The following is a 26,491-nucleotide window of genomic DNA, read 5'->3' as shown; positions in this document are numbered from 1 at the left end:
ACATCTGAGCAGAGGGTCTAGGTTCCCTCCATGCACGGTCCTTGGTTGGTGCATCAGTCTCTGCAGCACCCCCCCCCATCCCCCCACCCCCTGCCTTGTAAGATTCTAGATGGAGTGTCCCTGAACTCAGCAGTGACACTATTAGCTAAGGAAACAGTGTTTCATTATTAGCTAAGGAAATGGTGTTTTATTAGCTAGGAAAATATAAGATTTCAGGTGGCCTGGACTCAGCCACCATGACAATAACATTGTTAGCTGAGCAAGCAAGTTAAGAATTGCCTTCTGAAACGAGAGCAAACAAAGTAACAGCAAAGTGAGAGGAGGAAGTTAAAATTTCTCCTCTAGCCTCGATCTCGACCCTGCCCCGGAATTTCCTGCCCCTATCTCACCCTACTTAGAATTTACCACCTTAGACGCCTATTGTTAGCCTAGCACTCTTTAACTAACCATTGTCACTGAGTTCTGTTTCTGTAAAAGATATTTAAACCCTGAGATTTTGTACGACCTACGACTGAGTCTGTCCATCTCCTCGGAGCTTGGTGGACCCTGGTGCATTGGCTTAATAAATCCCTTTGCTTTTGCATCGACTCTGGACTCTGTCTCTCAGCTGGGCTTCCAGGGACAAACTCTGACGACCCAAGTCTAACAGCCTGATTAGTTGGCTCCGTGGGTCTCCTTGTGTAGCTCCTGTCCCCTCCAGGTCCTTCTGTCCCCCAACTCTTCCCTAGGACTCCCTGCACTCCACCCCGAAGTTTGGCTGTGTGACTCAGCATCTGCTTGGATCCCCTGCTGGGTGGAGTCTCCCAGAGACCTCCACGGTAGCCCAGTCCTGTTCCTTCTCCTCAGCTGCTTCCGTGGTCTATTCTAGTTGTCCTTCTGAGTGACAGAGTTAAGCATCCTCCTAGGGTCCTCCCTGTTATTTATCTTCTGTAGGTCTGTGGATTGTGGTGTGGTCATCCTGTACTATGTGGCTAATATCAAAAAAGCAGTTTTGATGAAGGAAGAACTGTTTGACAGTTGATTACCCAATCACATGCTAGACATGTACAGTTACAGGAATAGTAATCATCTTTGCCACAGACTCCTTGAAGGGAGGACATTGATGCTCAACAATGAAATAAAATGTTTGCTTCAAACTTAAGAACTGAGTGAAACCTCATTTTACTTGGAGTTATGATCTGTGTTAAAGAGTGGTAACAGATCTTGGATACGTTTTCTAGAACTAAGGGTTACACGTTAGATGATCTGATAATGTGACTCAGCAACTGCTGCTGCATTTGTTTTCATGTACAGTGTCTGCACGTCACTGTCACTGAGGCGCCTGTAGGAATGGTTGTCTTCTGGCTTCAGTATGAGGCGACTCCTTATGGCTCAACCTTGCATCTGTTTCCTGCTGCTTTAGGTTTCCCCAGACAAGCGCTGACTCCTCCTGTAAGGCTGTACTGTGATTTGGTCCCAGAGACAACATCTAACTACATGCATCATGCTATAGATTAAAGACGGTTTTCTGACCTATGTGCTGCTGCAGGCACTGTTATAAGCTCAGCACTTAGGAAATGAGTCTTTCCATACTGAAGACACACAGTATTAGTTACAATGACTGAAGACCAACAATATTGAACATTAAATAAAACCCATGCTAAGTATAACTTAAAATTTTATGTCCCATGTTTGCATGTGTGGTATGTGAGATTTGTGATGTGTGTGTGTGTGTGTGTGTGTGTGTGTGTGTGTGTGTGTGTGTTAGTAATATGGTACAAGGGATCAAATCCAGTCTCTCATGCATGAAAGAAACATATCTGCTATCACTTAACTATGTCCTAGATAGTCTTTTTTCTTTATATTACTAATTACCTTTTCACCAAAAAGAGAACTTTAATTTTTATTATGCTATTAAAACAAATGAAAATAATGCATGGCAAGTGGAAGGAATGTACAAAATCATTCAGTAGCAAAAAAAAAAAAATCAGATTGTTACAGTGTTACCTGAGATTCTCTTTGAGTAATGTGACATCATACCGAGAGGCACGCACAGACAACGAAGAAACTAGTGCATCCAATTTCATCACAAGGTCGTTCATGCTATAAGCAGATAACAACGGGTGAAACTCCCAGGAAGAGAACACTTCACATTTCATGCTACAGTGAACAGCTCTGGAGAGGCTCTATATGTGCAGCTGCAGCACTGATCTTACAGAAGGCAACCACAAAGGACATACAGTGTCATCACACGTCTCTGGAAAGGCAAAGCACTCAACACAATAAACAGGGACAGTAGGTATTTACAGCTGAAGCCACAGTGTATAAAACATATGAGCCCTGCACACAGTCTTTCTGAAAATGGCCCCTTTTGTGAAAAGAGCGGATGGAGCTAAGTGGACACAAAATGAAGAGAGCGCGTGGCCTAAGGGGAACAAGCCCTGTCCTCGCCAGGTGATGGGCAGTGGACGATGTGCTCGATGGCTCATCTTCTCTTGTCTTTTATTATGTATCTTTTCTAAAGACCAAAACAGTTTCTAACTTTGTAAGAAAATATGTGAGCCACGCAGTAGTGACCCACACCATTAATGCCAGCCCTGGGAGGGGGGGCAGAGAGAGGCAGGAGGAGTTCTGAGTTCAAGGTGAGCCTGGTCTACAGAGTGAGTCCAAAACAGCCAGGGCTACACAGAGAAACCTTGTCTTGGGAAAACAAAACAAAATCAAAACAAACAAGAAAGAAAGGAAAGGAAGAAATAAATAAATAAAGAAAGAAAGAAAGAAAGAAAGAAGGCACATGTAACACACAAAACCTCCAAAGAGTTACTTTAATACTTTTAAATACTTACTGTTTTGAGTTGATTTCCATATTTTCAACAATGCCTTTAATTTTCTTTACTGAATTACTAAATGTTATCTTTTCAATCAAGTGAAAATCTTCTATATAGAATTCTTCATTTAATGGTCCTAAAAACTTAAGATGAAGATCGTTTTAGTTTTGGATAATTTCTGGGAGATTCAGGAAAATTTTCATTTTTCATGTTTATTCCAACAGCACCATCAACTGTGTGCGCTACCATGAGTGTTTTCTGAGGGAGCTATTACACACAGCCACTATAATATCACGTGTACCAAGTCCTAATGTGGAATGTGGGGCTGACACCGTCTCCCACAGGAAACCATGACCATGTCATGTAGAGTGCTGCTTTATTTGACCGATTAGAGAGGCTGGCTTCAGACAGATCTCCACAGCTCCCTCAGCTGCGTCTGCAGGGCACACTGATCATAAGTCAGGGCAGCACCACAGTGGGTTCCTTCAGAGGTGACATTAGAGGTCAAATAAGGTTTCATTGTAAATATAAACCAGAGAGTCTTAACACAGACACAGGAACTGTAATACTAAAATCATTCATGTGGACTTTTTTCCCTCATTTAAAAATTTGATATAAATTTACCCTTACAAGCAGTTTCAATGTTTTGTGGTTGCTGCTGTTGTTTTTAATCACTGAGTAGACAGGGTTGGAAAAGGGTGGGGTTTTTAGATATACCACTTCCTACTTCCGGTGGCTTGAGAAAGGATTGAGAAGGAAGATTATCTTTACTGTTGAGCACACCAGAACACTACCTTCCTTTCACCTGTGTAAGCCGCACAGCGTCAAACAGTAGAAGGAGCTTGATTCCTCAGCATCTGTCCTCCTACTTACAATTGAGCACATTTGACAAATGTGTAATTTAAATGGCGTCAGATGATACTCAAGGTGGGGGAAAAAGAACGTCAAGCTCTAAAATTAAACATAGGATATAATCTATCTGGTATTTAAATCTTTTTTTTAATGTTTTCTTTTTCAAATGTATTTTAAAAGTATAAACAAGAAAACTATGATAGATGTTTTTAAATTTGTTTGTTGGTTTTATTTTGTTTTATCCTTCGTACTCCAGTAAATTTCTTTTCTTTTTTTTTAATACTTTTATTTTATTACACATGTATAAAACAAACTACATACAGCAGGGAGAACCATGTGACAATCATGAGAATAATGAGTTCTATACATGTTACATTCATAGTGACTTGGCCGTCTGCATTCATATAGTTTGAAGTAAGTGTCTTTCCTGTCCTGTTGGGTCTAGATTTCCGAGTGAGATTCACTATCTATCCTATCTCAACTCTAATAGCTTAAGTTCTTTATCTTGATCTAAAACGGTCTTGTCCCCTAATCAGCTAAACTTGGTTGTAAAACTATACTATCTTGTCGTCAATGCCCCTCAGAGACTTGAGAAGGAATAAAACTTAAGTTCCTGAGTGAACCAGCAGTGTGGGTTAGCAGCTTCCAAAATGTACAAATTGACTTAAGACAGTTTACTGCCTGACCAGTCACCCAATACACTTTATAACGTTGGAGCCTCATCTTCAGCTTTCTGGCCTATTATCTCTGCCAGACTTGTTCGCAGGGCAGGAACTATTGAGGACTTGCTTACCCTGACTTGGCAGAGTGCGGCCGTTGACTCTGCCTGCATCTAAGTTGCCCTTTTTTAGGCAGATTCTGTTAGTGGCAGGAACAAGGACATTTTGCCCAGTAGCTATTTTGCCACCTTTGAAGCCATGTCCATAAGGAGGCTCTTTGATGCTCATCATCTTCTTTGAGGTTGGCTGGGTGTGGTCAGGAGTTAACTTGTCTTGTTGTTGAAGAAATTTAGGATTCTAAGAACAACTTTAAATGTCATATTCTGTGTGTCTCTGAGGCTTTCGAAGATCTTATTCAACTATTTTACCTCATATATCGATAAAGTCATATCTATCTGTTAGACTTAGGATATATATTCTTGTGTTAAAATATGCCAAGTATTTGACATGCCCATGTTTTGTATCAATATATTAAATTCTATAGCAATGACTTAGACATAACCTTCATTATAAGAAACAATTAAGGCCTTGAGTTAAAGAGCAGGTTCAATCATCTAGCTTTTGTTCTAGCCTCCTTCTATGTTCCTAAATCTCTTTTTCTTTCCTTTCAGCTTCCCATCTCCTTGCCTATGTATGCAAGATAAAGGCAAAGAGAGAGGTTCCTGCATTTCTCCTAATTTTTTTCTCTGTATAAGACCAATAATGACTTATGACCACCTCCTGATGAGAATAAGCATTTGTAGATCAAGTGAGCAAACAGCAACCTATACAATGCCCCCTTTGAGGGAATGGGGCATCATTCTCTTCAGGTGTCCTCGGGTTCAATTGGGGCACATAATACCTTGGAGTGGGCCCCCAAAATTGGAGAGATTGGTTAAGCAATCTAGTGATTGCATTTGTGGTTCAGTTTCTAAATGTTGAGAGATTCTAGGCTTAGTAGGAGATTAAAATGGTGGTCCAAATTGGATCAGAAGTTTTCTCAATGTTGTCCAGGAAGCTGTCCAACTCTGATGAGTAAAAGCAACAGAATCATCCGGGGCTGGAACTAGGAGGATGCAAGATGTCAGTGTCCATCGTGGTCGGAGAAATGATTCCTGTCAGGTCTGATCCAGCTGGTTATTTTGTTTTGAAAACATAATTTCTCACAAGTATTATACAGTTCTAACATAATTGTATGAGGTGTGTGGGATGCACAGAACCATTAAAGCTAGTTTTCTGGTCATTGTATGGGTTGATGTATTTAGTATCCCCATGCTATATTGCTACATATGACCTCTTCTGTGGCCTGACTGGGCCACTCTATGCACTTGGGACTCTGTCCAGTGTCCAGCTTTAAGTCTTTGTAACTGTCCCTACATCCTGCTGGGTAGAGTCTCTCCTAGGATGTCTATGTTGGTTTAAAATCCACATATGAGTGAGTATATACCATGCTTGTGTTTTTGGGTCGGGTTATCTTGCTTAGGATGATCATTTCTAATTCCATCCATTTGCTAGCAAAACTCAAGGTTTCCTTGTTCTTAATAGCTGAAGAGTATTCCATTGTGTAGATGTACCACAGTTTTTAAATCCATTCTTTAATTGAGGGACATCTTGGTTGTTTCCAGGTTCTGGCTATTATGAATAAGGCCGCTATGAACACAGTTGCACAAATGTCTTTGTTGCATGGTGGGGCATCTTTCAGGTATATGCCCAGGAGTGGTATAGCTGGGTCTTGGGGTAGAGCTATTCCCAACTTTCTGAGAAAGCGCCATATTCCTTTCCAGAGTGGTTGAACAAGTTTGCACTCCCACCAGCAGTGGAGGAATGTTCCCCTTTCGCCACATCCTCTCCAGCATGTGTTGTCATTCGAGTTATTGATCTTCGCTAATCGGATAGGTGTAAGATGGAATCTCAAGGTCGTTTTGATTTGCATTTCCCTGATGAGTAGGGATGTTGAGCATTTCTTTAAGTGTTTCTCATCCATACGGTATTCCTCTTTTGAGAATTCTCTGTTTAGTTCTGTATCCCATCTTTTAAGTGGGTTTTTAAAGTTTGGTAGTGTTTTATTTCTTGAGTTTTTTTTAAAATATATTTTAAATATCAGCCCTTTGTCAGACGTAGGGCTGGTAAAGATTTTTTTCCCAATCTGTGGGCTGTTGCTTTGTTCTGTTGACAGTGTCTTTTACCTCGCAGAAGCTTCTCAGCCTCATAAGGTCCCATTTATTAATTGTTGATTTTAGAGCCTGAGCCATTGGTGTTCTGTTCAGGAATTTGTCTCCTGTGCCATTGAGTTCTAGGGTCTTACCCACTTTTTCTTCTAACAGATTTAGTGTGTCTGGTTTTATGTTGAGGTCTTTAATCCACTTGGACTTTAGTTTTGTACAGGGTGATAAATATGGATCTATTTGCATTTTTTTACATGTAGACATCCAGTTGGACCAACACCATTTGTTGAAGGTGCTTTCTTTTTTCCATTGTATTGTTTTGGCCTCTTTGTCAAAAATCAAAGGGCCATATGTGTGTGGGTGTATACCTGGGTCCTCAGTTCAGTTCCATTGGTCAACTGGCCTATTTCTATGCCAGTACCATGCTGTTTTTATTACTTTTGCTCTATAGTATAGCTTGAGATCAGGGATGGAGATTCCTCTGGTAGATCTTTTATTGTATAAGATTGATTTAGCTATCCTGGATTTTTTGTTTTTCCATATGAAGTTGGGGATTGATCTTTCCAGTTCTATAAAATATTGTATCGGTATTCTGATAGGGATTGCATTAAATCTGTAGATTGCTTTTGGTAGGATGGTCATTTTTACTATGTTGATTCTCCCAATCCATGAGCATGGGAGATCTTTCCATTTTTTGATATCCTCTTCAATTTCTTTCTGTAGAGACTTGAAGTGTTTTTCATAAAGGTCTTTCACTTGCTTGGTGAGATTTACACCAAGATATTTTATACTGTTTGAGGCTATTGTTAAGGGAGTGGTTTCCCTAATTTCTTTCTCTGCCCTTTCATCATCTGTATACAGGATGGCCACTGACTTTTTTTGTGTTAATTTTGTATCCTGCCACTTTGCTGAAGCTCTTTACAGAAGCTATAGGAGTTCTTCAGTTGACTTTTGGGGATCGCTGATGTATATTATCATATCATCTGCAAATAGTGAAACTTTAACTTCTCCCTTTCCTATATGTGTCCCCTTGATCTCCTTTAGCTGTCTTATTGCTCTAGCTAGGACTTCAAGTGTTATATTGAAGAGCAATGGAGAGAGTGGGCAGCCTTGTCGTGTCCCTGAATTCACTGGCATTGACTTAAGTTTCTCGCCATTTAGCTTGATGTTGGCTATAGGTTTTCTGTATATTGTCTTTACTATGTTTAGGTATGTGCCTTATATCCCTGATCTCTCTAAGACATGAAAGGGTGTTGGATTTTGTCGAATGCTTTTTCTGCATCTAAAGAGATGATCATGTGATTCTTTTTCTTCAGTTTGTTTATATGATTAATTACATTGATAGATTTCCTTATATTGAACCACCCTTGCATGCCTGGTATGAAACATATTTGGTCATGATGGATGAGATTTTTGATGTGATCTTGTAGTCAGTTTGCAAAAATTTTATTGAAGATTTTTGCATCTATGTTCATAAGGGAGATTGGCCTAAAATTCTCTTTCTTTGTTGGGTCTTTGTGTGGCTTAGGTATTAAGGTGATTGTGGCTTCATAGAATGAGTTTGGTAGAGTTCCTTCTGTTTCTATTTTGTGGAATAGTTTGAGGAGTATTGGTATTAGTTCTTCTTTGAAGGTTTGGTAGAATTCTGCGCTGAATCCATCTGGCCCAGGGCTCTTTTTGGTTGGGAGATTTTTGATGACTGCTTCTATTTCTTTAGCGCATAGAGGACTGTTTAATTTGTTTGCCTGATCTTGATTCAACTTTGGAAAGTGGAATTTATGAAGGAAATTGTCCTATCCTTTTGATTTTCAAATTTTGTGGCGTATTGGCTTTTGAAGTAAGACCTAATGATTCTTTGGATTTCCTTGTATCTGTTGTTATTTCTCTCTTTTCATTTCTGATTTTGTTAATTTGTGTACTCTCTCTTTGCCTTTTAGTGAGTTTGGCTAAGGGTTTGTCTATCTTGTTGATTTTCTCAAAGAACCAGCTCTTGGTTTTGTTGCGTCTTTGAATTATTTTCTTTGTTTCTAACTTATTGATTGCAGCCCAGAGTTTAATTATTTCCAGCCATCTACTCCTCTTGGGTGTGTCTGCTTCTTTTTTCTAGAGTTTTCAGATGTTCCATTAAGTTGCTTATATGCAATGCCTCCAGTTTCTTTGTGAAGGCACCTAGTGCTATGAATTTTCCTCTCAGCACTGCTTTCATTTGTGTAGCTCTGCTGCCCTGGAACACACTCTGTAGATTCGAACTCACAGAGATTCACTTGCCTCTGCCTCCTGAGTGCTGGGATTAAAGGCAAGTGTCACCACCACCCAATGAAATGTTATTTTAACTTAATGTAGAATTCTGTAATACAAAACATTACTGCCTTTGACAATACATTAAATTTTACTGAATTCTATTAGAATGTTCACTGACAAACAGGCTTACTACTTTCAGAGGAAACATAAGTTAGTTTTTACTGAGAAGCTCCTTTGTCGGGGGCATTTCATGTATTTTTACAAGAAATTTACATTAAGCATCTCCAAAAACAGACTGTAGCTCATATTGTTCAAATAATGAAGCCAAGTCTCACCAAGCTCATCTGCCTCATGGGACAGCCGAGTCTGAACCTAGGTCAGCGTGGCGTAGAAAGGGCAGCGCTTGTGCACTCCTATTGTCTGCTAGGCTGTATTCTTCCACAGTTTTTGAATATATACTGTGATAAATACAAGTAGAACCACACTATCAGCATATATAAACATAAAACACTTAATACTTTAGTATTTCAGCAAGAAATTATGTGATCATTATCTGGGTATGGTAGTACCCTTTTAAACGCAGCATTTGGGATGCAGAGGCAAGCAGGCATTTGCGAGTTCAAAGCCAGACTGGCCTGCATAGTTCCAGGTCACGCAGAGGTACACAGTGAAATGTTGTCTCGAAACTTAAAAGTTCAAAAATGGAGAAATTATGTAATCATTATTGCATCATATTATTAGTCATTTATAAATAATTATAACTCTAAATATGCTCCAACTTTACCACTGGAACAGGTTCTATGCAGAAAAGCAGAGATTGTTTCAAACACTAAACTGTGAAAATGCTGACAGCGGCTCCAGGGACTTTGGCTATTATGCTGCACAGTCACTGTGAACCAGGCAGTCAGGCCACACTGTCTCACACTGGAAAGGTGCAATAATGTGCTTTGTGCACTGTCTCACACTGGAAAGGTGTAATAATGTGCTTTGTGCACTGTCTCATGCTGTAAAGGTGTAATAATGTGTTTTGTGCACTGCCTCATCCTGTAAAGGTGTAATAATGTGCCTTGTGCACTGTCTCATGCTGTAAAGGTGTAATAATGTGCCTTGTGCACTGTCTCATGCTGTAAAGATATAATAATGTGCTTTGTGCACTGTCTCATGCTGTAAAGGTGGAATAATGTGCTTTGTGCACTGTCTCATGCTGTAAAGATATAATAATGTGCTTTGTGCACTGTCTCACGCTGTAAAGATATAATAATGTGCTTTGTGCACTGTCTCACGCTGTAAAGATATAATAATGTGCTTTGTGCACTGTCTCATGCTGTAAAGGTGTAATAATGTGCCTTGTGCACTGTCTCACGCTGTAAAGGTGTAATAATGTGCCTTGTGCACTGTCTCACGCTGTAAAGATATAATAATGTGTTTTGTGCACTGTCTCACACTGTAAAGGTGTAATAATGTGCTTTGTACACTGTCTCACGCTGTAAAGATATAATAATGTGCTTTGTGCACTGCCTCACACTGTAAAGGTGTAATAATGTGCTTTGTGCACTGTCTCACGCTGTAAAGATATAATAATGTGCTTTGTGCACTGTCTCACGCTGTAAAGGTGTCTTAAAAGAACGACACGTTGTTAGACCAAGATAAAGGTGGATGGATACATGGCAAGTACTGTGCTTTCAGTAACTCATGACCCAATGATGTCACCATGCTGGGGGAGGGGCAGTGGGTATCCTGAGCTCTGACTAGTGTGTGGTAGGTGAGTGCCACCCTTGCACTGTATACATCACATCATTATGTTGGGCTCTGTCCATGGCACCAGTGCCCAATAAAGCGTAAGAGACCACTTCTTCACTTACTCTCCCATTGCTGACGATACCGGATTGTCCAGGTCGCAATTTAAGTACGTCCTGACAGAATAACTGGTGAGTTCGGAAAGTATTTACTCCAATGGTGTTATATTTTTTCTCAAAAGCATTCTTATCCATCTCCTAAGGTACAAGTTAAAAATGATGAAACTATTAAAATGAAGCAGATGATGAAGTGACAGTATATGTTTATTTATATAAATTCTACTTTATTACTATTAGTAAAATTATGCAAATTATTATTTAAAATGCATTATTTTCTTCTGAAGCAACATTTTAAAGAAATAATATTCTTTTGTCAAATCATTCACAAAATCTTTACATCTTGTTCTAAGTACATATAGATATAAATTATTCATTATTTGACCATTTAAGGGGGATTTGTATATCATTATAATATTTGAGAATATGAATTTAATTAAAACTTAACATTAAAGAAATAAAATGTTTATTAAATTATGAACTCAATATCTCATATTAGATGCTCTTAAAGAATAGTGTTTAAGATAAAAATATTCCATCTCACCTCAGTATACCAATTACAGAAGGCCAATTTAATAACTGTATCTAAACAATGAAATATTAAGCATAACCCTTGATTAAGTAATAAATTATGAAGATATTCACAGAAAATCAATCAAAGATTTTATTCAGCTTCATACTGAGGTGCATATCTCTCTATCAGTCCTTTCCATACGTCAATATATATACAATTCGCCTTGTTATGTATAGGTACAACCAGGAGACCTTAGGGTATGTTTAGCAAGTTGCCATGCACTCCTATGATGGCAGAAAATTTCCATTGCACCATTCAATACGGTAACCATGGCCACAGATGGTTATTTAGCACTTGAAATATGGTGAGCATGATTGAGAAAAAAATTCCAAATGTAAGTGTACGATAGCCATCCGTAGAGCGGCTGAGGTCTTAGAGACAGGGGCTCTGGGCCTCCTCAGCACACAGGTAGCCTCCCACCGTGGTGCTCTAATGTGCAGCCATGTATCATTCCCACCTCATTACAGTGACTAATGTTTTTAGTAACATGCCGCTGGAAGTATATAAAACATATTTTAAAAACAACCCTCCACAATTGTTTTACTTACCACAGTAAGGAATGTTTTAATTTTATCTCCAGAATAAATTGCTTCAGCAGTTTCTTCTTTCACCAGTTTCTTGAGGAAGTGTCTCAAAAGGCTGTTTCTATGTGTAAGAAAGGCTGCCAAAATTCCTCTAGAAATGGCTGTGTTCTCTTCATTTATCTTTGATGAGGGATTATAGACAATCCCTAACCGACTATGAGCACTTATTTCCTGTAAAACACGTCACAGGTTAGGAGGTCAGTGCCTGACACACTCTTACAGTGGAGCATACTTCTTTACGTCAAGGTTGCTGACCTCACCACATGCTTTTTTTTTTTAACTGTTGAACCATCTATGATGTCTATACTGAATGAGTAATTTCCTCCACAACAGTAGGGAAACTATCATTTAGTTACCCCAGCAGCTTTCTCTTTTGTATAAAGAGTCTTTGGTAATAAAATATTTAATCACTTTGTGAGTGTATAAAAATATATAAATTATATAAAACAAAAGTGTAGAATTCAGTGAATTAAACTACGATAAACAACTCCTTAGGTCAAGAACTAGAGCCCGGCCAGCGGCCTAGACAGCCTCCTCCTCAGTTACCACACACCGTCCTCCTCCTCAGTTACCACACACCGTCCTCCTCCTCAGTTACCACACACCGTCCTCCTCCTCAGTTACCACACACCGTCCTCCTCCTCAGTTACCACACACCGTCCTCCTCCTCAGTTACCACACACCGTCCTCCTCCTCAGTTACCACACACCGTCCTCCTCCTCAGTTACCACACACCGTCCTCCTCCTCAGTTACCACACACCGTCCTCCTCCTCAGTTACCACACACCGTCCTCCTCCTCAGTTACCACACACCGTCCTCCTCCTCAGTTACCACACACCGTCCTCCTCCTCAGTTACCACACACCGTCCTCCTCCTCAGTTACCACACACCGTCCTCCTCCTCAGTTACCACACACCGTCCTCCTCCTCAGTTACCACACACCGTCCTCCTCCTCAGTTACCACACACCGTCCTCCTCCTAAAACTACCACCTCCTCCGTTTACGGTGTACATGTCATCCTTTCTTATTCCATACGTTTCCAACACTAAACGTCCAATCCACTTCAAGTTCCACGTCAGGGGGTTAACGGGTTAAGATAGCATGTGATGCTCTTGTCAGTCAATACACGGTGAGCCCCAGCAACGCCCCGGCTGGGTGGTTACTTCAGCGGCACACGGCGCTCTGTGAGATGGATGAGCAGACTCTACCCCGCCTGTTGCTGGATAGCTGAGCCTCCACCAAATTTGGAGCTCCACACCAGGATACACAAATCTTATCTATTTATTTATTTTTACTTGTTTTACATCTTTAATTTTTGAAGCAGCCAAATGGTTTATAAAGTATCTGTGTCAGTTGCCACTGCCACTAGCCACATACGCTTTCCTGTATCAGAGAGCAGGGATCGTTCGCATTGTCATTTTAAGTCATCTGTGCAGTACAGAAGGACATTGCACCAGGTTTCACTTTCTTTCTTTTTTTTAAATTTCATATTTTTTCCTTTATTAATTTATTCTTGTTACATCTCAATGGTTATCCCATCCCTTGTATCCTCCCATTCTTCTCTCCCTCCTTCTTCTTTTCCCCTTATTCCCCTCCCCTATGACTGTTCCTGAGGGAGATTACCTCCCCCTGTATATGCTCATAGGGTATCAAGTCTCTTCTTGGTAACCTGCTGTCCTTCCTCTGAGTGCCACCAGGTCTCCCCCTCCAGGGGATATGGTCAAAGGTGAGGCACCAGAGTATGTGAGAAAGTAATATCCCACTCTCCACTCTACTGTGGAGAGTGTTCTGTCCATTGTCTAGATCTGGGTAGGGGTTTAAGGTTTACCGCCTGTATTGTCCTTGGCTGGTGCCATAGTTTGAGTGGGACCCCTGGGCCCAAATGTTCTACTTGTAGGTTTCTAGAACCCTCTGGATCCTTCTACTTTGCCATTCTCCCATGCTTCTCTCATCTAGAGTCCCAATAGAATGTCCTCCCCAGGTTTCACTTTCTTTCCCTCACCATCAGTGATACTGAACATTCCGCTCTGTCACCGGCCTTTCCCCCTAAATTCTTTGCTCTACTTTCAGCCTTTTAAAATAATTCGATTTTCTCTTTCCCCACTGGTTGTACATGTTTTTGTTGCATACGGTTCAGGCGCTATTTGTCTACAACTCACAGGTATTTTGAAAAGCAGCTGCGCCCTGGCATTCTGTGGCTTGTACCCTATACTGTGAGTTGACAGGACGTAACTGGTATTTAATGGTAACTTACACTAGTTTGTTACTTTAACTGACTGGCCCTAGGCTTCCTGTGCATTAGAGACTGTTCTGAACCGATGTCGGTGACCTGCAGAGAAACTCACCCTCGCTAGTCTATGCGTACGCCCACTGCCGCCATGCACCCGGCACTGGCGTGTGTATGGTGCTGCGCATGCGTGGAGAGGCTTGGTGGACTCTTCTCACCGTTGCGCAGGCTGGTTTACCCCAGTGTATGAAGATAAGCATGGCTGTTTCTAGGGTCTTGTCTTTCTATTGTTTTGCTTTTCCTATTCTTGAGTTAATGCTTTTAGTAATGTAGGCACCATAGAAGGTTTTGAAAATGATGCATTAGTTACCCTCCATTTCTCTGTTTCATAAATGTTTTGGTAATTCTTGGTCCATGGAATCTTTACTTACATTTGCAAATTAGTGTGACCATTTTTTAAAAATATGGTTATTTCTATCAGAACTGTAATAGGCTTTATATACATTAATTATGGCAGAAATGACATCTTTATATTATTCACTCTCTTCATTAATGATGAAAATATAACTTCCATTCACACAGGAATTCTGTATTTTCATTTTAAACTTTACATTAAACTTCATTTCATTGGTTTCTAGTACTTGATTTTCTTGATACTAGCATAAATTGGTATATTCATTAAAATTTAAAACTTCATTTATTGCAATTCTTATGATTATAAACAAGCCTAATAACCACATATTTAAAAAATAATTGTAATAATTTATATGTCTACAGTATGCAAAATATGACAATTTAAATATTTGTTTTGTTTTGTTGAGCAATTTTGCATTCATGATCATGAATAAGGATTGGCTATAACCTTCTTACATAACATCCTTTAGTCACAGGATTTTGAGTAACTTCACTTCTAACTACTTAAATGATTAGGAAAGCAATTTAAAATACTTGGGTAAAAATCAGAAAAAGTATATATGATCATGTTACTAAACATTTTCTCTCCTCAAGTTTTATATCCAGTGTATCATTTGTAATTCATAATATTCCCACTTCTCAAAATTAGTGCTTGAAAAGTAATTTTGCTTTGTTTTACATTTATTTATTTGTGTGTGCATATACATGTGTGTGCACATGTGCGCGTGTGAGCGTGTTAGTGTGCATGTCCCATAGCATGCATGTGAGGGTCGCAGAGCTCCCTGCAGAAGTCAGTGATTTGCTTCTACCATGCAGGTACTATGGCTGGAACTCAGGTCACCATGGTCTCATGTGCCTTTACTCACCAAACCACCTTGTTGGCCTGACTAGTTCATCTTTTATGTTGTTTTTAAATTAACTGCTGTAAAGATACTTTTATTTGAAAAGATTAGGGACAATTAAAATCGGGTATTCTGTCCTCAAGAAGATTTAAGCAAGATGCCACTTGTGGAGATCTCACAATCATCCCTGAGTTCACGAGCAACACTGTGGCTGGCAATGAGAAACCAAGCAGTGTGCAGTTTAGGCTCCAGAACGTCTCCGAGGCACCAGGGAGATGGTAACGTCTCCTCGTACTACAGACAGCGTTGAAAAGGAGGGTCACCTGCTAATAAAAGCCCAAGTGCTATGTGACACTGGTCTAATACACACGAGATCCTTTAATGTTACGACTGACCTCCTCACAGTCCAATGGGCATGCTCTTTAGTGCTGTGCCTTACAGATGTGATCACCCAAGGGAACAGAAAACAGAGGCCATCATTCTGAGACTATTTCATAATTGCATTGTAGTTTTACCCTCACTTTTAATCTCCTATGCTAGAGACAAGCAGATATCACACTGTGAAGATTTTTAAACAACAGAGAGAGAGAGAGAGAGAGAGAGAGAGAGAGAGAGAGAGAGGAGAGAGAGAGAGAGAGAACACGCAGGTTTATGTGGCAAGGGAATGAAGCGCTCACTCAGTCCATTTGCCAGTAGGCAGGTGTTTTGTACCATAAGATGCACACAGTTTTTAGAGCAGTGAAACAAGAAAAACAGCAATCAGACTGTAAGGCGCACCCTAATTTCCCCAGCACTTTTTTTTGGGGAAAAGTGCTTCTTATGGTCCAAAAAATACGGTAAGTGTGCCATGTAAGCAAGCCAACATTTGGCGCATCTGGAGGCAAATCAGGGCTGCTGCCTCAGGAGGGCATTAGTCCTTACGTAAAATGCTCTTGAATTACCAAACCTCAGAAACAGGTAAGAAAAATTATTGTTTTAAGTATTAAGTTGTATAATAATTTGCTGTATAGCAATAAACTTACAATGAGCTAATATAAAAATGTCATAAAACATTTTGATGTGTTTCTTAATTTTTAAAATATAGACATACAAACTCCCTTAGTAATATAGATGCTCATTTAAAAATTATCCTGAAATATGGAAACCATTCCTCCTAAGAACTGGTTTATAATTACCACAAGAAACATTACAGCTAATATAGTTCATAGTAGTTTGGTAACTAACTACATAGTCTGGGAGAGAGAGACTGCTGAGTGATTACAGGACAACAGTTGCTATTCTCAGACGCTGTTGGAAAGATACAGATTTGAGCTCACTGGAGAGAAACAGGTGTTTCCTGAGATGCTATGTGTGACTCCCTGCCGTGGTCTCCTTAGCACTGTGTCTGTTAGCATGCAGGAGGATGACATCTGCACACTGTTCTTCATTCTGGAAGAGTGTGTACCCACCATGTGCTCCAAGGCATTGAAAAGCAGCTTCCTCCCAGATGGCGTGTCAAAGTCAGCAATGACCCACAAAGTAACCGAAGATATCACATCACCTGAAATTTCCAAATAGTCAAGTAAAATTAATTTTTTTCTAAAATCAAACAACAAGGAAAAGGGAATTTTAGTTAAAACCCTACAAAATAAGTATGTTAAAATTCAAAAATTGTGTTTTACACATTCTCTCTCTCTCTCTCTCTCTCTCTCTCTCTCTCTCTCTCTCTCTGTGTGTGTGTGTGTGTGTGTGTGTGTGTCTTTCTCTCTGTCTCTCTCTCTCTGCCGCTCTCTTTCTGTCTCTCCCTCTCTCTGTCTCTGTGTATCTCTCTCTGTCTCTCTGTCTCTCTCCCTCTCTGTCTGTCTCTTTCTCTCTAAATGAGACACAACAGTGGGTTCTGGCGATGCAGCTAGGGTCCTTACGCTTGCTTTGCAAACACGACGGGCTGAGCTCCCTCTGCTCTCCATGTTCCATTGTGAAGCCACAGCTAAGTGAGCATAGCTCTACCCGGCACCCGTGCACGCCTCACACAGGGACACCTCTAGGGCTGCCAGAACAACCCCCAGGAACTGATCCTTTAGACTAGGCGACCAATTCAAAATGATTATTTAAAAAAAAAACAAGTAATAAAAACTGTATATATTTGAAACTATAGTTATTATTATGGTAAGCAATATTTATAGTAAAGCAGTTTAGAAATGAGAGAGGAAAATAGTATAATAAAAATATGACACTGATTTTACTTACAACCTTCAAGCCCCTGCCACCGTGCACCTTGGATTTTCTGAGGTGGTGGGGGGCCTAGTGCCTTGTTATCACCAGAAGCCAATGTTAACAGCAAGGTTATAGCGTTCTCGTTTAAGAAGGAAGTTAGAACAACTGAGATTCTGCCTTACTGTCAGCACACCCACCATCACAGCTCCTAAGCTAAGAAGTATTTTAAATGTTAAATCCTCAAAATTGTCTGATTTCTTCTTCACAATAAATAGATTTTCAGTTAATATTCCTTTAGTTTGGATGAGGTTTACTGAAATTGGACACTTTAGGCTAATTTGGTATAATACCCTGAGTCTTTCTGAAATATAACCCAACCTGATTTCTGACTCTCTTGCCTTTACATGACACATCAAGGTCCCACCCTGTCATCGCTAGGATGGAAACACACTGTACTTTATTACATACTAAATTTTTTTGTAGGAATAACACTTCTGAATGTAACATCTTAAAATCTATTAGAAAGTAATGTAGAGATAGCTAGGTGAAATTTGGATTCAATCTACAGAATTTTTAAAAGAAATATGTCTTTTGCTTTAGGTCTCTCAGATATCTTTTACAATCTAATTCACTGCATTGTTCGTCACTGTAATAGTTAGAATACTCCCACATACACACTATAACCCAAACCATCAACCTCAGTCTTTCTCTAGAAAGTTCTGGCCACACTTCTGGCAAACCCTTGCATTTACCCACATTTGTAAACAAACACTACTACAGCATAAGCCACATATTGATCCTCACACTCTGACAGTGTGAGACTTCAGTATCCCAGGCTCACCAATAGACAGGTAGGTCATCCAGATAAATATTAAACAGAGAAATACTGTACCTAACAGACATGATAAACCAAGTGGCTCTAACAGATATAGAATTTCATCCATATACAGATGAATATACCTTTTTCTCAGCACGTCATGGAACTTTCTCCAAAACTGTCCACATACTTGGACACAAAGTAAGTCTCAACAGAAAGAAGATATTGAAGCAGCACCCTAAATCCTATCAGACCAACATGGACTAAAGCTGGATCTCAACAACACAAATCACAAAAAGCTTATAAACTCATGAAAACCAAATGCTCTCTACTGAATGAGAAATGGGTCATGACAGAAATTAAGGGAAAAAGTTAAGCGTTTCTATAACTGAGTGAAAATGAATATGCACATTCAAACACATGAGACACAACGGAGGCAGTTCTAAGGTGCAAGTTCTAAGCACTAAGTCCATACATAGAAATGGGAGTGATCTTGTAATAGTAACTTGACAGCACACCTAGAAGCTCTATGATTAAAAGTCACACCCCCAAGGAGCAGATGGTAAGAACTAGTCAAACTCATGGCTGACAGCAATAAAATAGAAACAAAGAAAACAAAGAATCAATGAGTTAGTTCTTTGAGAAAATCAATAAGATTGATAAACCTTTATCCAAATTAACTAAAAGACAGAGAGAATATGCAAATGAACAGAACTGGAAATGAAAAGGGACATAGCAACAGGAAGTAAGGAAATCGGAGAACCGTAGGACATACTTTAAAAACCTGTACTCCACCACATTGGAAAATTTAAATCAAGATCAGATAATCAGTTTAAACAGACCTATAACTTCTAGTGTAAAAAAATAGTAATTAAAGGTCTCCTGACCAAAGAAAATCCAGGGTCAGATGGTTTTAGTGCAGAATTCTACGAGGGTTTTTAAAGAAGAGTTAATGCTCTTTTTTCTATTTAACAAAATAGAAACAGAAGCCATGCCTAATTAATTTTAAGAGACCACAGTTACCCTGATACACAAGCCACATGAAGCTCCCCAAAAATTACAGACAAATTTCTCTTACTAATATAGATGCATATTTTCTCAATAAAATGCTTGCAAACCAAATCTAAGAGCATATCACAAAGATCATTCACAATGATCAAGTAGGCGTCCCCCAGGGATGCAGGGGCACCTGGATTGATGAATGCAATCCACCACACACAGACTCAAAGACAAAAGCCACATCATCATCTCATTTGATGCAGAAAAGGGCACCCCTCATGATAAAAGTCAAATTCCAGCATATTCTTGACAAATTTTGAAAGGACAATTCTCAGCTTCAAACGGGAATACACACACAATTTTTAGGATAGTTAAAGCAATCTTAATAATGAACAGTAGGAAGTATCACCATCCCAGACTTCAAATCGTAGTACAAAACTGTACCAGTAAAAACCGTATGGCATTGGCACACACGCGCGCGCACACAGAGGGGGAAAAAAAACCCAAAAAACCAAACCAAACCAAAAACAAAACAAAAAAACAAGCAAGCAAAACAAAACCAGAAAATGATCAGTGGAGTAGAACTTAACACCCAGCGCCTGGTGGCAAATGCTTTTAATTCTAGCATTCCAGAGACAGAGGTAGGCAGATGTCTGTAAGTTCCAGGCCAGCCAGGTCTACAGAGAGATTCCCTGTCTCAAAATCAAAACAAACAGAAAATTGAACCCTGAGACACAGAACCACACACCCGTGAATACAGACCCCAGAGTTTTGATAAAGAAGCCAGAAACAGGCACTGAAAAAGACAGCATCCGTACAGGTGATGCTAGTGAAACTGATGGCTCTATACAGAAAAATCCAAATGGATCCACACTTTTCCCTCTGCACAAAACTCAACTCCAAAGGGACCTAAGACCCCAACATCCAACAGGTATACCAAACCCTATAGAAGAGAAAGTGGGGAACTGTGGTTCCAAGTTCTACTTCTCCCTGGGGTGCCCAGATGCCACCGGACACTAAGCTGAGGAGAACCAGACCAGGGGGCGGGGGTCTACAGGATTCCAGTCTGGCTGGGAGTGCTGGGTAGGGGAGGAAAAGACCTCCAAGGATGAGACAACAATTCTCATGATGATATTCAGTGAAACAGTTTATGGGGCCTTGTTTCCAGGGTGAGGAATTGCTATATGAGCCTTGGGGAGTGAGGAGGGGCTCCCTGGGTGAATGCATTTCATTGGCAGGGACTATGATGCATGGGAATCTATTTACATGGGGAAAATTCCAGATGCAGTGCTCCATGACTGGCTACCCATGACCACGTTCAAGTCGCATGCCAAGCGCTCCGAGGCAGCCGTCCAACTCCTGCCATCTCTGGATGAGAAGTTAAATCTCAAGTTTGAGATTTGCAGGGTTTGAACATGCTCCACCTCGCTAGTTCCAGTCCACATGCTCCACAGGGAATAGCCTGGAAGTCATTGTCACAGAAGACTTCCTGAACAGAACACCATTAGCACAGGCACTAAGATCAACAATTAATAAGTGAGACCTCGTGAAGCTGAAAAGCGTCTACGTGGCAGAGGACCGTCGTTTAGACAACATGACAGCCTATGGAATGGCAATAGAGTTTTTTTATCACCTACATATTTGAGAGAAGGCTAATATTCCAAATATATAAAGAATTAAAAAATCTAGAAATCAAGAAAAACTTGGTACAGATAGATCTAAACTCTAAATGGAAAATTCTCAACAGAGAAAATTCAAATGGCAGAGAAGCGCTTAAAGAAAAGCTCAACGTCCTTAGTCATCAGGGAAATGCAAATCAAAATGACTCTTGAGTCTCAGCATCCGTCCAAATCCCCCGCAGGACTCCAGGTGAAAGTGGTATGGAAGAATGGGGATGTAGTCTGAATAAATTATAATAAATTAAAGTTTAAAAATGATTCTTGAGATTCCACCTTACACATGTCAGAATGGCTAAGATCAATAAAGCCTGTCAGCAGCTCAGGATGGCAAGGCTGTGGAGTAAGACCACTGTCAGCGGAGTGCAAACTTGTACAGCTACTACGGAAGCCAATGTCATGGTTCCTCAGGAAGATGGGAATCCATCCACCTCAAGCTGCAGTGACGCCAACTCTTGGACATACATCCAAACCATGCCTCATGCTACCACACAGATACTTGTCAGCCAAACAACCTGGATGTCCCTCAGTAGAAAAGGAATAAAGAAAACATGGTATATTTACACAATGGAGTATTATTCAGACATTAAAAAAATAATGAAAGTCATTGGCAAATAGACGGAACCATAAGAAAGTCATCCTGAATGAGGCAACACAGAACCAGGAAGAGAAATATGGCATGCATAATGGGGTCTATGTGGATATTAGCTATTAAGTCATGGTAGCCAAGCTACAATCTGCAGAACCACAGAGATTAGGTACAGAGTAGATATACTTATATACCTAATATATATAAATTATATACACACATACATATATAATATACATATACATATATGTATATAGATATAAATTACACCTCAAATGACCCTTAAATTTCTCTCCCCATCATCCCTGTCATTATATATATCATTATATACATATATATGTACATACATGTATGTATACACACACCCACACAGATACATACCCACACCCACGCACACCCACGCACACCCATGCGCGCGTGCGCGCGCACACACACACACACACACACACACACACACACACTAGGGTTTTTTGCTGTGAAGAAGCCCCATGACCATGGCGACCCTTATAAAGGGCAATATCGAATTGGGGCTGGCTCACATTTTCAGGGGTTTAGTCTATTATCATCAAGGCAAGAAACATGGTGGCATGCAGGCAGACATTGTGTTGGAGAAGGAGCAGAGTTCTGCATCTTGACCTGCAGGCAGCAGGAGACTGTGTGCCACACTGGGTGTAGCTTCAGCATAGTAGGCCTTCAAGCCCATCCCCACAGTGGACACACTCTAACAAGACCATACCTACTCCACCAAGGCCATATGTGCTAATAGTGCTGCTCCCCATGGGCCAAGCATCCAAGCACATGAGTTTATGGGGCCATACCTGTTCAAACCAGCACAGTGACGTAAATGGAGTTGCTCAATAATGAGAAGGCAGAGCCCTAGCTGGGCATTGCTCAGCACACAATGAAGACTCCAGGGTTTGGTTATATCAATGGAGTTGCTGGCCAAAGGGGTCCCATGGGAACCCACAAACCACCTAGACTATTGGCAAGTTGCTCTCTACAGACTGATGATAAAGTGCTACTGCTGAAGGGAACAGATTGAACATGGAGTGGTCAAGCTGGTGCCCACTTAGCGCCTTCATCTATAGCGCCTAGTGGTAAGGGTACTAGAAAGTTCCTTGGCTACTACCAAAGAAAAGAGGCCAGTACCAGTTCAGCTACAACCTCAGTCATCTACAGTGATGAGCTGCATGCAAGATGTGTTAGTAACCAACCAATACACGACTGGATTTAAGTCCTACTCCATGAGCAGGAACCTTTCATTGATACTGCTGGGGTGGCCAAGAACCAAGAAGAGATGGGACAGGCAGTGATTTATAGAAGAAAACAATACTACTGTCCGCTCAAGAAACGTAGCAACAAAATGACTCCTAATGACCTTCTACACTCAGAACAGTGTCTTGCTCAGCCATCATCAGAGAAGCTTCCTTTCAGTGGATGGAAATAAATACAGAGCACCCTAGCTGGACAATGTGAAGAGAGGGAGAAACCTTCAAACACTTAGCCCTGAGCTGGGTGACTCCATCAACCCCCCTCCACCAGAGTCAGGGAACCAGGAGGGATGAATAACTCCAAGGAAACAAGGACTTTTAAACACAGCAGGACTGATACATATATGAATCCACAAAGACAGCATGCCCTGGGCCTGCATGGGTCGAGGCCTCATGGTACCCTAGAGAGTAAAGTGGCCATACAACTGCACATCTGAAACTCAGAAGCTTTCTCCCACTGACAACCACTCACAAAGACAAGTTAGCTTCTTCCAGTGAGCCTCGCTGAGTGTACTCACCAAGCCTAGCAGTAGATGGCCAACACAAAACAAACCCAACGGCAGTTTTGGAGGTACTTTTTGTCTCACAATGCTTTGTCTGGGCTCCAGCTCCTTCTTCCTCCTCCTCCTCCTCCTCCCCTCCTCCTTTTTCTTCTTCCCTACAGGTCTTTTGCTTATATATTACTGTTTCTGATTTTCTGGTTTTGGGGGCCTTTTGTGTGTGCCGATATGTGTGTCTCTGTATATATAAGTGTTTTTTCTGCTTTTTCTTTGGTTCTTTTTCCTATTTGTCTTAACCTATTCAGGTTTGTCTGTTTTTACTTTATCTTCTTTTCTTTTCATTTCTTTCATCTTTTATAAAAATGCCTGTTTGTTTTCTAATGAGAAAGATCAAGAAAGGATGAGGAAATGGGTGGGTGGGAGGTGGGGAGGGTATGGGAGGAGTTGGGGGAGGGGAATAATCGTTGTATAAAATACATAAAAATAATATTGAATAAAAATCCATTTTAATTAAAATAAAAAGAGGGAAAAAAGATGTCAACCAAACCAAACTGAACCAAAACAAAAAACCCAAACAAACAAAAAACAAAACAAATAAAACAAAACAAAACAACAACAACAACAAAAAAAACTAAAAGCAGAAGAAACAAAGCAGAACCTGCACTACCCAAATTCTATTTACCTATGTGAACATTCAATTGTACCTTTAACACATCTGTGGTCCAACTGCAGACTTCTCTTTTGAACCTAAATCCTTATTCCTAAATGTATAAACTGTCTTGGTCTCTCCTTTTCTGGTTATGATCTACAACTTCAGCAAGACATCCAGATTTTGTTGAATTATAAAAGAGAAATTACATTTTTATCTATGGACTTATCAAAATAGCTTTTAATAGGTTTTATTACTTTCTTTAAATGGTAAAAGTGGACTAACATACTTTTTTTAAAAAAGGCAAAAGGGCAGAACTGAACCCCTGGGCATATATGATTAATGAGGATAAAAGTAACACTTTTCCCAATTGTAACAATTGTTACAAACTACCAAATTAAAACCATGATCATAGCCAAAAATAGAAACATAGTAGCATTTGTTATACAAGCATCTTACTAAAGCCATGTTTTTATTATTTTAGGAATAAATTACAGAAAATGAGCTCTTTACCTTCCTGAGTTAAATAATGCATGTTTTTTGCAATCACAGCACTCTTATCTTGTGAATCCAAGAAAGAGAAAGTAGAGAAATCTTCAATATCGGCAGTTACTGAAATAACAAATGTTTAATAACAAATTACTAAAATACTCACAATATAAGTCTCTGTAGTATTGTATAAGAATAGTTATTTACCTGATGAAGATAATAAATTAAGGTACTGTGGTTTGGTGTGCAAAATCAAAGAATTTAACCGTGGCACAACATTATCTTTATCCATCAGGAAATCAATTGCATTGATTTCATCATTTAATGTGCCCTAAAGATAAAAATTATTACTTTACTAATAAGGACAATTTATATATGTATAATTGTTATGTAGGTAATTCTTGCAAATATATTTAAAATACATTTTAAAAACTTATACTTTATCATTACTATAATAAACTTTCTTATAAAATTGTAATTCCTCTAATAATTTAATTTTTCATGTACCTATATATCTGGTAAATTTAATTATTAATTATTAAATGATCAGGGTGAGTATTTTATATTACTTAAGTTATTAAAAGTTTCAATATACTCATAAATATCATTCATGCCATTTTCTTATAAATGTGTACCTACCATAAAAACATCTCTTTGTAGATATACAAATGTATCCACCATTTTTTCCAGGATAGCTCCTTTCAGTTCCTCAGTGCTTCTCTTTTCGAGGTCAAAGGGTTCACCATTATAAAGAACTTGAGGCAAAGGACCCAGGCCCGCCATCTTATAAAAGCTTGTTCCTGCCTATTTATTAAAAATATCAATGTCAAATAAAATATAGCTATTTGAAAAAATATAAGATAATAAGAAACAGTGCCATATTACTATGACATAGTAAAGATGGTCAATTTTGTTATTTATACCTATACATTAAAAAAGAAATCTATTTATATACATATAGCAAGAATCACAAAGTATCTTCTGTCAGGGGCTAGCTTGTAAATACTTTAGGCTTTGCCAACTCTTGGTCTGTGCTGTGATAAACTCTGTTGTTGGTTGTAGTAGAAGAACAGACAATTCATGAGCACATTTTTTGGTTGTCCCAAAAGTTATTTACAAAAGCAAGCAGTGATGGTTCTGCTGACTCTGGATGTTTAACATGACATTTACTTAAAACCAAAACTTTATATATATTAAAACTATTTTATTATTCATTTATTCAATAAATGCTTCTTGACTCAATCCATGAGCATTACATTATCTATACTGAAAATAGAACTGAATATTGTTCTTCAAGAAGTTCACTAAATACTTACAAATTACAGCAAAGTTCCAAGTGGGTCCATAAAAGGATCATCTAACAAGTCTGAGCATGAACAGGAAGGGTTAAGTAAAGGCCTCTGTTAGACAAGGGCACAGAAAGCTTTACAAGATGAATAAAAACTTTCCAGGAAGACAAAATGGAGAAAGACAGTCCAGGTGAAGAGACAGCAGATCAAGAGCTAGAAGGAAGTAAGAATACGGCACATTTAGGCAACGGCAGTAAATATAGGATGTGACACACAGGGTGCCATCAGACATGGGGTCAGAGAGAGTTAGCAGAAGTCAGATCACAGGACGCCCTCAGTGTTTGGATTCCACCTTATGAATAAAGCCTTCATCTGACATTTGATACCAATGTTAGGATTTTTATTAGAAGCAACATTCTCACAAGTAGTCTCAGAAACTAAGTACAAATTAAGTGCTCCTTTTCTGATATAGGACCAGATGTTTAAAATTTGGAATGAGTGCATACTCTTCCATAATTCATAACCAGAGTCTAAATGCTCAGTCGTGATCAAATGGTTTCAGATTCCGAAGCATTTGGAAATTCAGAGTAGGGACCTTCAACCTCCAGCACTATTACAGCACTTCACAGATGATGGCGATGCAGAGCTAGTCATTTCCAATGCCAAACGCTGATCACATTTTACATCTTCAACTGTATACATATCTGTCTGACCAAAAGTCTGACCTCTTAACCACAGGACTGGATGATGTCTGCACTCAC

At 39.6% G+C, this 26,491-nt stretch overlaps 1 protein-coding gene across 1 annotated transcript in view; it reads right to left on the bottom strand.

The window, feature by feature from the left end:
- Positions 1-26,491, bottom strand: part of UGGT2 (UDP-glucose glycoprotein glucosyltransferase 2) — a 129,634-nt gene that overhangs the window by 46,216 nt on the left and 56,927 nt on the right. Inside the window, exons 17-24 of the mRNA XM_084767599.1 lie at positions 25,081-25,245; positions 24,649-24,772; positions 24,466-24,564; positions 16,707-16,798; positions 11,739-11,945; positions 10,626-10,757; positions 2,826-2,950; positions 1,987-2,082 (exon numbers count right to left, since the gene is read on the bottom strand). Of these exons, the coding sequence (XP_084623725.1) occupies positions 1,987-2,082; positions 2,826-2,950; positions 10,626-10,757; positions 11,739-11,945; positions 16,707-16,798; positions 24,466-24,564; positions 24,649-24,772; positions 25,081-25,245 (1,040 nt within the window). The remainder of the gene's footprint in view (positions 1-1,986; positions 2,083-2,825; positions 2,951-10,625; positions 10,758-11,738; positions 11,946-16,706; positions 16,799-24,465; positions 24,565-24,648; positions 24,773-25,080; positions 25,246-26,491) is intronic.

This window comes from Acomys minous, assembly GCF_964271855.1.
Source record: "Acomys minous genome assembly, chromosome: 18".
In the NCBI taxonomy this organism is placed as follows: domain Eukaryota; kingdom Metazoa; phylum Chordata; class Mammalia; order Rodentia; family Muridae; genus Acomys; species Acomys minous.
The sequence above is the reverse complement of the archived record's forward strand: the minus strand, read 5'-3'. Positions and strand labels throughout refer to the sequence as shown.